This window comes from Panicum hallii, chromosome 9 (assembly GCF_002211085.1).
Source record: "Panicum hallii strain FIL2 chromosome 9, PHallii_v3.1, whole genome shotgun sequence".
NCBI lineage: Eukaryota > Viridiplantae > Streptophyta > Magnoliopsida > Poales > Poaceae > Panicum > Panicum hallii.
This window is the reverse complement of record NC_038050.1, coordinates 12,290,577-12,301,552: the sequence shown is the minus strand read 5'-3', so window position 1 is coordinate 12,301,552 and position 10,976 is coordinate 12,290,577. Positions and strand designations below refer to the sequence as shown.

Below are 10,976 nucleotides of genomic sequence, written 5' to 3'. Positions count from 1 at the left end.
AACATTTCTCATGGCGCTGGTGATCAGCCCGTAGTATGATCTGAAAAGATACAAATACAATTGATAAACCTTGTAATCATGCCATAGCTCAAGATTCAGACATATGGCACATGACATTTCAAAAGTTGATATCCCTGGGTTCTTTAGCCGTGTGCTTCGTCTCGGACATAGAGAAGTTATTGGGAAAAAAATGCAATAACAAGCTACTGTATCTAGCCACTTTCAAGAATTAACATTCTCGAGTATATTAGACAGCATTATCCCTCTAATTTCATAATCTCGCTTCCCTTGAGCATCCAGCCATACACATTTTTATGCGACGAACTGCTGAAAATGACAACTAAGCAAGAAAGCTGTACAGAGCTACTAGAAATTACCTGGAGTATGGAAGCTCGTGTAAGGAATGACATGGTAGATGCCCTCTCGGTTGGACATCTTCTTGACTCGACCTGACTTGAGGTTAATCGCAAAGACGCCAGCATCTGTCCGGACGAAGATGACGCCGAGGCCCTCCGCGAAGCCAACCGTAGCTGGTTCGTTCAAGGGGGCACGGCCGGGCAGTGTGCTGAGTTCCAAGACCCTGCTCTGCGTCCATGTCGCGGTCCTGTCAGGACCGGTCTCTCTCGACCACAGGTAGAGGCAGGACCCCCGCACGCCGGCGAACCCCAGACCACCACCCATTGCCGGCATGAGGACAGCGCGACCCTGGTACGATAATGGCCGGTCGATGAACGCTAGTTTCCGGCGACCCAAGTCGTACTCCACGATGGTCTTGCTCTCTGCCGCGAGGCAGTAGGTCCTGTTCCCAACGAGCGTGCAGGGCTCCATGTCCATGATGGCGAGGTCATTGTTGTGCTCGGCGTAGGCCGCGTCGCTCCAGGTGGCGGCCTCCGACGAATAGACGTAGGCGCACGTGGTCCCATCTTCGTCGCTTCCTACGAATGCCACGAGGGAAGGCCCTCTGTGGCAGTCGAGGTGGTCGCACTCGCCGCCCCCCTCGCGCGCGGCCGCGGCGCAGAGCACCGTGACGTTCCACTCCATGCCCGATATCACCGGCAGGGGCAGCCCCCACCGCTCACCCGTGATGGGGTTCCACACGAGGAGATCATGTTTAGTCTCCTCGTTGGTGACGTTGGAGAATAGGACGCGGCCGTGGCGGGCGTCGCGGACGTAGCAGCCGCGGTGGTCGAGGGCGCGAGGGCGGAAGGGGGTGGTGCGGACGAACCGCGCGACAAATCGATCGCGGGGGAGCTCGAGGTAGAACAGGAAGCCCAGCATCGGAGGCGGGCCGTGGAACTCGCGGTAGCGGCGGAGGAAGGCGGGGTCGGTGAGGAGGCGGCGCCAGGGCTTGCAGACGGTCGTGCAGCGGACGAGTTGCCCGGGGTCGTGCGGCGGGAGGCGGAGGAGGATCTCAGGAATGAGGTCGGCGGCCAGATCCAGCAGCGAGCGGCAGTGGAGGATTTCCGGCGGCGGAGGCGTGGCCATGGTTGCTCTCGCCGCTCGGTGTCGCCGCGGTGGAGGCGTGGCCATGGTTGCTCTGATGCTCTCGCCGCTCGGCGTCGCCACGGCAGTTGGGAGAAGGGAAAGACGGAAAGAGATTGAGAGGGGACGACTGGAGGGCCGATGCCAGGTGGGGCCCGTTAAGTAGTGCCAGCCAGATCCAGTTTGGGCCATATTCGTATCACGGCTCAATTTGGCCCATTATCATTCGATTCGCGGGCTTTGATCGCGAATTCGTGACTACTACTCCGAAGGCGGAAACGCCTTGTTCATCCGCCCGGCCCTATCCAAAAACGGCGGGCAACTTCCTCCTCCCGCTTCGCCTCCCTCCCCCAGATCACACCATTCACCAGCAGTTCATCACCGGCAGCCTCCTGCCCTCGTCCTCCTGATGCTTCGCCTCTCCATCACCGGCCTCACCTCACCTCTCCTCCCCACGCCCGCCCCCGCCGTCCGGCTACGCCCGCGCCCCCTCACCCGCCTCCGCCTCCGCGCCCTCGCCGCCGGCGCTGCCTCATCGCTCTCGCCGTCCGCCCGCAGCCTCCGCCTCCTCGAGTGGGGCAAGGTCTGCGACGCCGTCGCCTCCTTCGCCGGCACCGGCCACGGCCGCGACGCCACCAAGGTATCGCGCTCCGATCCCCTAGTACTAGGATGTCGTGTCTCGTTGCCGGCGTACTGCCGGAGGGATTGGCTCTGACGCCAGGTGTGGTGTGGTTTGCTTTGTGGGTGCAGAAACAACTGTGGGAGGTGGAGGACGTGAGCTATGAGCAGAGCCAGAGGCTGCTCCAGGAGACGGAGGCGGCCGTGTGGCTGCTTGACAACGCCGGTGGGGCGATGGATTTCTCTGGGCTGGATACCGTTGCGGTGAGGACTCAGGATGATTGAAATAACTGCGGTTTGACAATTTATTCTCACGGAATTCGTTAATTCTGCAAATTGTGTGAAGCTTAGCCTAATGTGTTCAAACATAAGTTCATTCCCTGCTGTCTTATGACTATATTAGATAATGCACTTCATGTTTAACTTTTAGAAAAAAAAAGCATAGTAATGTAACCGTGATGTGCCTACATGAAGTAAAATTTTAGTACCAAACGATGCATGGATAATATATGCACAGGTTTCTGAATCTGTTTGTGGTCTTGATCTTAATTGCTGATGATGGGATTTCAGTACCACTGTTCTTCGCACTTCATTTTTCTTTACATTCTTTGGCACAAAAGCCCAGTTATGTAAGTGACAAAAGCCCAGTTATGTAAGTGTGTGAGTACACTATTTAATCTTGTTTTTTTCTGTTGAAATGAAGATAGAGTCAGCAATACATTGTGTCTCTGGAGGTGCCGTGATAAAAGGCCTGGAAGCAGTGGCAGTTGCTAGCCTCATGCTGTTTGTTGAATCCTTGCAAGTAAATATTAAAGCTGCCATGAAGCTGGATGAAGGCTCGCATAGTCTATTAACAACTCTTACAGAAACAGTAAGCACATCTCTGCTTTTGCTATCTTGCATCTATCCATAAACTATTATTCAACCATTTATGGCAGTGCAGTATGCTGAATACTCTTGTTCTGAACTGCAGATTTTAGATGCTGTCATTAACAAGTCACTTGTGAAATCCATACAAGATATCGTTGACGATGATGGTTCTGTAAAAGATACCGCGGTTTGGTTCTTGCATCCTATTTTTACTTCTGTTTCCTTCTAGTAATGCTATACTAGTTCAATAAGCATTTCATTCACAAACTCATGAATGATTAAATCAACAGAGGGGTAAACATGAAAATGACAGCCATCCATGTTTGAAATTCTTTGTGATCAAGTGATGTGGCATCCTATCATTAATCCAGAGGCCATTCATACATGCTTACTCACCCTTCATCACTGTATAAAAGATACAGTATAACTATACAGATGTTTGAACTGAAGTGACTTTATTTAGTTCATTATTACCAGTAGTTGGTCTAGTGTCTGCTAAGTATTTTTGTTCATCGTAACTTATATAGATTGTCTTTTGTACTTTTCTTTTCTTTTAATTCCTTATAAATTATCTTAACTGTTACTTTTTACGTCCCATTTTAAGGCCTTGATTGATCTCCTCTGGACTATGCTTTCCTAACTCGAAGAAATTATTTCTTTTCCAGAGCCCTGAACTAAGGCGGCATAGAGAGCGAGTGCAGCTCCTAGAGAGCAGGGTAGGTGGTTCTGGACATCCTTTTCGTTTTTATTATTTCGGCAATGCCATACTCATTTGCCAGGTGCCAGCTATGTGCCATGAAGTATAAGCTATCTTTCCTCACCTATTTTTTCCCTGACTGAATTGCCTAAAAGCTATTTTTCTTCACCACCAACTAAAAGCTTGATTTATTTTGTATACTACTGGACTAAATAACGCATCCTAGCTTAGTGTCCATATTTCTGCCTTAGTTGCATTTAAAAGGCACATTTTACAAGCTAAGCTGTTGACGTCGATTAATTTTTAAAAGTTGCATCTTGTTAACTTTTGCAGTTATATCAGCTTATGGACAAGTTGATGCGCAATGCTGATAATGAAGCTTCCTTGTCGGTATTGTTTCATTAAACTCACTTATTGCTAAGAAAACATCATATTCAATGAACTAAAAACTTTTAATTTTCTCTAGGAAGTATGCATTGTAAATGGAAGATGTTGTATTAGAACAACCGGGGATAAGTCTTTGACTTTTGACGGGTTACTGCTCTCCAGGTGAGTCAAACATTTTTACATTTGTATGTTCTAGAGTAATGACTATTTCCTTGAACCATTTTCTGTTTCTTCAACAATTTATTTAACAATTTATGACCAGTGTGTAAAAGAAACATCTCTATAACTGTAATTTGATTTGGTAATTCAAGGTTATATTTTGATAAAGATCCATATGTGCTGTAGCGGCTCAGATGCTGGAAGTATGATGGAACCAATTGCTGCTGTTCCGTTGAACGATGAGTTGCAGGAATCAAGAGCTCTAGTGGCTAAAGCTGAACTGGATGTCTTATCAAAACTTACAGATAAGGTTGTAGAAGATGGCCAATTTGATTTTGTGATGTGCTATTATCTTATGTCTGCAGTCTGCTTTCTATCTTTTATTTGCAGATACTTCTTGAGCTTGATAGCATTCAAAGTTTTCTGCTGGAAACAATTAAACTCGATAAGGTGCAGTTTTTTCTACGGATCTTTACTTCATTTTCTGGTGTATGAAAACTCGTCTAGGAACTATGGACAACATATCTATGAACATAAAAGTTTATTTGCTTAAATTGCAGTTATTAAATGCTTACAGGTTATAATTTTCTGCAGTTCTTTACTTGTTTCACTACGTTAATTGTGTATTATTGAGATAGCATCAACCCATTTATACCATGGGACATTACTGATTTGTTTTGGTTCTGGTTGGTGCACCATTAGTTGTGCATTGGTTTACAGGCACCCAACGAAAAGTTTTTCTTGATTCTTAATTCTCAACTAATGACTATATTTCTTACTTCCTATCGTGAAAATATCCTCATCAAACTTACCAATCCAATAATTCACAGCCAGGAAGCACGATGTAGACTGATCCATGCTGGAATTTAAGTGAAAATACATGGTACCATACATTTTCAGTATGTACTCGATTTCTTGATAAGATGTCTGGCAGAAAGTTGTGTACCATTATCTGCTGTCTTGTGGTTCACAGTTCACCAAAACGATAGAGTTGACATTACACGCTGTCAAATGATAAGAGTCTAAAAATCTGATCTACTTAGACCTGGATCTTCAGGGCCAAGTTTACTATACTTTTCTTGAAAATACCACAATGAAAACTAGAAATGTCAAAATTCATGGATTTTTCACTACATGCAATGATGTTACTATTAGCTTGGAAACTGTGGAATGGCATTTCTGGCACATGTTTTCCTCAGTTCCTCAGTTTCTTCGACTTGACTGAACATGTTCACTGTTTGCTTTTCAGGTCACAGCTCGTGCAAAATACAGTATAGCATATGATGGCACATTTCCTGACCTGTACTTGCCGAACTTTGAGAACGAAACTGTTACTAGTGCTACAGGTGGGTCTGCCAAGGAAACTTCCTCAGCTCACCCCACTAAGAAGGCATGGAAACTGTACATGCCAAATGCATACCATCCACTACTTCTCCAGAAATACCAGGAAAATCTCGATCGTGCCAAAAGGGATGTTGCTAGTGCCGCAGCGGTGAGTTTATCTTGCTCCAAGTTATTTCACTTATTCTTTCCTTAAAAAAAGAATATTGGTTGAAGGTGATGATACATTTGTTTACTTTCCTGAATAGGCTTTGAGTATATAAACCGTTTCATTTGCTGTTTGTCAATTTATAGTTATGTGATTATCATTTTACTTCCATGTTGTAGGAGATTCGGAGGAGGAGGATATATGGGCAAGATATTGCAGAAGATCAACTGCCATCAGACCTCGATTCTATGAAACTTAGGGTTAGTTTCTGTTTTATATGAATGATGATTGCTATCAGTTTCATTGGATAATTTATGCGCCCATTTGCAGGTTTCCCAGCTGGAGAAAGACCAGCCAGTACCAGTAGATTTTATGATTGCTGAAGAAACTACGGTCTTGGTCATAACTGGCCCAAATACAGGGGGTAAAACAATCAGCTTAAAGACGGTTGGCCTGGCATCATTGATGGCTAAGATAGGTAAACAACATGCATATTGTTTCACTGTTATGATTATGAACGTTATCTACTTAAATAGGATTCTGTATATTTTGTAATTGCGGAATATTTTAATGTTATGTTATTTTGGAATGATTGATGTAGTTCACCAACTACACATTTTCTTGAAAAGGAAACCAAAGATATTAAGTATTTTCCACCTACATTTTAAGTGTTCTCACTTCTCAGTGAGTACACGCTGGAATATCTTGCATGATATTGTCCATTTTGTTGCAGGTCTGTACATTCTAGCTTCTGAACCAGTAAAAATCCCATGGTTCAACGCTGTTTATGCTGACATTGGAGATGAGCAATCTTTGACCCAGTCACTCTCTACATTTTCTGGGCATCTGAAGCAGATTGGTGTATGTTTTAGTATTACATTTTCTAATTTCTAAGTCCTAACCCTCTGAAATGATTGTGTTACTGAATGTATGCATCTTTACACAAAAAGGTTAAGGTTCATTTCTACCTGTCTGAATCTATAGTTGTCAATATGAAATTCAAGCCTTCTTCTTTATTAGGCCATTCGCGCAGAGTCAACTTCAGAGTCTTTGGTCCTTCTGGATGAGGTAAGCAGTTTATCCACTATCTTGATAAATATTAGATGCATCTTGATTCCTTGGCTATGTTCGTAGGCATGGTTCGTTGCTGATTATGTTTTTCATTATGCTTTGTGTGTGATTCTTGTCTCTTTTCTCTAACAGTCATATCCCCCATATTATTCATGCTGCAGAAAGTTCAGATTAAAGAATGCATGTTTCTGAATTCTGGACAAATACCCTTGCAAATTTTCAATAGAGATTGTTTATGTTGTAAGATTCCCAAAATGCATTGGTGTTTACGTTATGATCATGTCATAACCATATGCACTTGTACAGCATTCTGCATGATCAATAAAATCTAGGTAGGGGTCTCTCCTCCGGACTTCCTCAAAAAAAAAAGTTTCTCTGCATTGGATGGTTTATAACTTGATCTATATACGAGAGTTGGAAAAAATTAGAGATGAAGAAAGATGAATTATGGTCGTGGAACACATGGATGCATGATAATGCCAAATTCTTTGTTTCAAGATAACATATTTCATCTAATTAACAAGGCATGACTCTTGCTGAGCAGAAAAAGTGCAATGGCTTAGGAGCGCCTGAGGCACTAGTGCCTAGTGCTTTTTGAAACATTAGTTAGATGTGGTAATTGTTTGTATTCTAAGACTCTCAAAATGCATTGCTGTTCAATGATACCTTGTGCTGAAGTCATGACTAGAATGTCCTTGCTGACGAAGGACTGTTTCATAATTCAAGCACCTTCTGAACTTTAAGTCTTCTAAATTTGTGGCGACATGTACTAGGTAGGTGCTGGGACAAACCCACTCGAAGGAGCAGCTTTGGGAATGTCTCTTTTGGAATCTTTTGCTGAAGTTGGCTCCTTTCTGACACTAGCAACAACTCATCATGGAGAACTTAAAACACTGAAATACAGGTTTCCACCATTCCAAGCTCGAAATTCTCTTGTATTACAGTAGAATAAAATTCTAACAATGACCTTATACTTGAATTAAGTTGATCTCTTGTTCCTGGAGTTTTGTTTTTTTGGGTGTGTGTGTGGATTGAATTAATTTCTCAGGATTGGGAATACTTATATATTATGCACCAAATGAAATGATGGTTCAGGGTATAGATTGTGAGTTCTTTATGCTTTCAACGCCAACTAAGACTATTTTTGAAAAATCATATATTTGACCTATAAATGGTTTCTTCTTTCACTGTTTCTTTGAGAAATCATTCGCCCACAGAACAATTCATCCACCAAAATTTGCACCATTTATAGCATTATCTATAATGCAATGCTGCTAACAATGTCTGAACTACATCTGGCTGGTGCAAGTGCGAAAATGAAAATGGTTACAAAACAAGACTTGGATGCAGGTTGAATGATACTGGCTAAGGATCACATTTTTTACTGCTAAGCTGTTGTTGACCTATACCTATTCCTGTCTTGCTTTAAAAGCTGACATTTATTTTGTCAGCTGTCTTGTCATTCCTATTTCCAAATATGACTTTCATAACTAAAAGAACATTGCTGTGAAAACCAACAATTTTAGTGCAAGTTATTGTTTGTGAGGCGATATAGATTGCTTATGTATCCCTTGATGCTGAATTGCCGATACCACTTCATAGTTTCTTACTTCTCCCCAACTTACATAATGAGTAACGACAGAAATCTTTTCGCATAATTTTATGGAATATTTCACTTAAATGATTCTTAAACATAATAGTAAATGCAAACTAGTTGTTGCCTAGCAAATACTGAACATTGAACAATATTGATGTTTTGGAAAACATGACTCATTGTTGTAAATACTTTCAGCAATAACTCATTTGAGAATGCATGCGTGGAATTTGATGAAGAGAATCTAAAGCCCACATTCAAGATACTATGGGGAATACCAGGTTGCCTTATGTTTTCCTTTCCCTTTCCAGTCATTATATTCATATTTGCTTGGGCCACTGCCCTTAGTAGATCCTTAGAAGGCTTTCGTCTTTAAGTTGAGTGTCTGCATGGAAACCCCCCTTTTTCAAACAGTGTGACTCCTCTAGCCAATCATATCACCGACGCTGGAATTCCAAAGCTCGTGTTATGCGCTTTTTTACAAGACCAAGGAGATCTGCATTGTTTAATCCTGTGTTTCTTATTTGTTCTAGCATGGAAAAAGTTTAAGCCTTATGAAAAAGCACTGTGCTCATGATGTTATATTAGTTTGACAATCTTACCTTCATTCTTCAGTTCTTTACTAATGAACTAATGGGACACCACATATGCATTTTGACACTAGCTGAATGGCTTTATGTTTTATACAGGGGTAAATAATGTTTTTGACTGTTGTCTGCACTAATACGTAGCACCTGCTCTTAGTTCATTATTCTTCTTTTGTGCTCATGCCTTGTTACACATGTAGGCCGCTCAAATGCGATAAATATTGCTGAAAGGCTGGGTTTGCCCTCGGATATAGTGGAAAGCTCTAGGCGTTTACTTGGAACAGCTGGTGCAGAGATAAATGCTGTAAGTTAAGACTGGGTCATCCTCTATTCGTTGTATGATTTTTTTTTGTCCTCTTGTAGAGTTGTATTTGCATTAACAATTCGGTTTTGTTCATTATGAGTTGCTAACTGAAAGAATGGGAGGCCCAATAATGCTTTCCCATGAATCGTCATTGCTGCATTTTTCTCATGTTTTGGGGTTCCTGTGTATGTTTTCTTGGGTTCTTTTCTGAACTCAGAACTTGCATTTTTTATAAAGGAAGCTTTATTGATCTTAGCGCTCATAACTTGCATGTAATTGAATTATTATCCAAAAATGGTTGAGTACTATAAGTTCATCTTTTGCAGTTGATAATGGACATGGAAAGATTCAAACAAGATTATCAACAAGATCTTCAGAAGGCACAACACCTTCTTATGTGAGAACTTATCTATACATAGATTTGTGTATTTGGCAGTTCTACGTTGAGTATGCTTTCTTCTCTTTCCATGACACACATCCTTTGCCTTTTTCTTTCTGTAATGTTTCGCTCAACCTACACCTTCTTTTGATGAAAACAAGTAGAGCTGATTTTGAGGCATGTATTGTTCAATCCCTGCTTTGACATTATATTTATGCCTTCTGACTGAACTTTTATTCCATATCTTTTCTCATGTCTTATTGTGTGAAGTGTAAACTGCTTGTCTTATGTAGTGTTGTGTCTTCTTCAAAGGTGGAACTTCTTAAGTCAAATGATATCTTCTGCCCATTATTGATGTTATCTCAGGCAGTCCAAGGAGCTTCATAATAACTTGGAACTGGCACAAAGGAACATTGTAGATCACACTTCTGCTCAGAGAAAACGGAAGGCGAGAGTAATTTCAGAGTACGCAGTTATGGCCCGTTCTATCATTCGTAAGAAGTTTCAGCAGTTCCAGGAATCCGCAATAGCTGAAAGAGTGAAAGAAGAAGAGAAGGCTGTGGACGCCAAATCTGAGAGTGTGAAGGATCCCATGCCAACAAGTACTACTGCCATGGGAAAGGCACAGAAAACTGATACCAACTTGGCCACAGCAGCCGACGGTAAAGGTTATATGGAAACTCCTTTGCTTTTGTATTAGTATTAACCTTCGCATTCTGAAGACAAGTTAAACTGGCAACTTTTCCTTACTTTTTATCCTTAGATGAAGAAGATGGAATTCCGGAAGTTGGAGATTCAGTTTATGTTCCTAAGCTCAAGAACCAAGCTACTGTAGTCAAAATAGATTCTTCCAAAAATGAAGTGCATGTTCAAGCCGGTATGATGAAGCTCAAACTAAAGCTGCAAGATGTTAAGGTTCAGAAGCGAAAAGTATCAAGATAGCACAGCTACACTGTCCTGTGCTAGCGAGATTTAGATAAGTCATAAGTGTGCATATGCTTTCTCAATTCAATTCGTAACATTTCATTTGCTACAACCTTTCAAGTGAAAATGTTGACCACTATCTGCATGTAGTTCTAATTCTTGGCAAACTAGCAGTTGTCAAAGAAACATCAACACAGCTGCCGAACAGCTTCTGAGTTATGATTATCAGATGTGTATGCAATATTTTATCATTAAGTTATAATTGTAGGGTCATTACAATGCTTCACACGGCACTCAAGTCTCAAATGGTTTGTGGGGCATGGAAATTGCTGAATCGGCCCCATTGTAGAGATGGCCTTTCTGATCAGCACGTGAACTTGTGCCTTATGTAGTTATGTTCAATCATTTGTAGAAA

General features: G+C 42.0%; 2 protein-coding genes across 7 annotated transcripts; one reads left to right on the top strand and one right to left on the bottom strand.

The window, feature by feature from the left end:
* Positions 1 to 366: 366 nt before the first annotated feature.
* On the bottom strand, positions 367 to 1,591 carry LOC112872789. Its single transcript, XM_025935836.1, has one exon. The coding sequence runs from the start codon at positions 1,528 to 1,530 to the stop codon at positions 367 to 369; it is 1,164 nt and encodes a 387-aa protein (XP_025791621.1). The 5' UTR covers positions 1,531 to 1,591.
* A 199-nt stretch (positions 1,592 to 1,790) lies between these two features.
* Positions 1,791 to 10,976, top strand: LOC112875191 (endonuclease MutS2). Of its 6 annotated transcripts, none has more exons than XR_003225134.1 (20): positions 1,793 to 2,122; positions 2,233 to 2,364; positions 2,804 to 2,971; positions 3,074 to 3,157; positions 3,636 to 3,686; positions 4,001 to 4,057; positions 4,134 to 4,216; positions 4,400 to 4,523; positions 4,604 to 4,663; positions 5,463 to 5,705; positions 5,882 to 5,962; positions 6,033 to 6,180; positions 6,436 to 6,563; positions 6,723 to 6,770; positions 7,547 to 7,677; positions 8,566 to 8,648; positions 9,155 to 9,258; positions 9,585 to 9,655; positions 10,008 to 10,299; positions 10,401 to 10,976. XR_003225134.1 is itself a non-coding variant. In XM_025938942.1 (20 exons), the coding sequence occupies exons 1-20, from the start codon at positions 1,892 to 1,894 to the stop codon at positions 10,577 to 10,579; spliced, it is 2,508 nt and encodes an 835-aa protein (XP_025794727.1). In that variant the 5' UTR covers positions 1,801 to 1,891; the 3' UTR covers positions 10,580 to 10,976. The 6 variants fall into 6 exon arrangements, 4 of the variants coding, with proteins under 4 accessions (XP_025794729.1, XP_025794727.1, XP_025794728.1 ...); XR_003225133.1 differs by having other exon boundaries at positions 10,008 to 10,305; XM_025938942.1 differs by having other exon boundaries at positions 1,801 to 2,122; positions 10,004 to 10,305.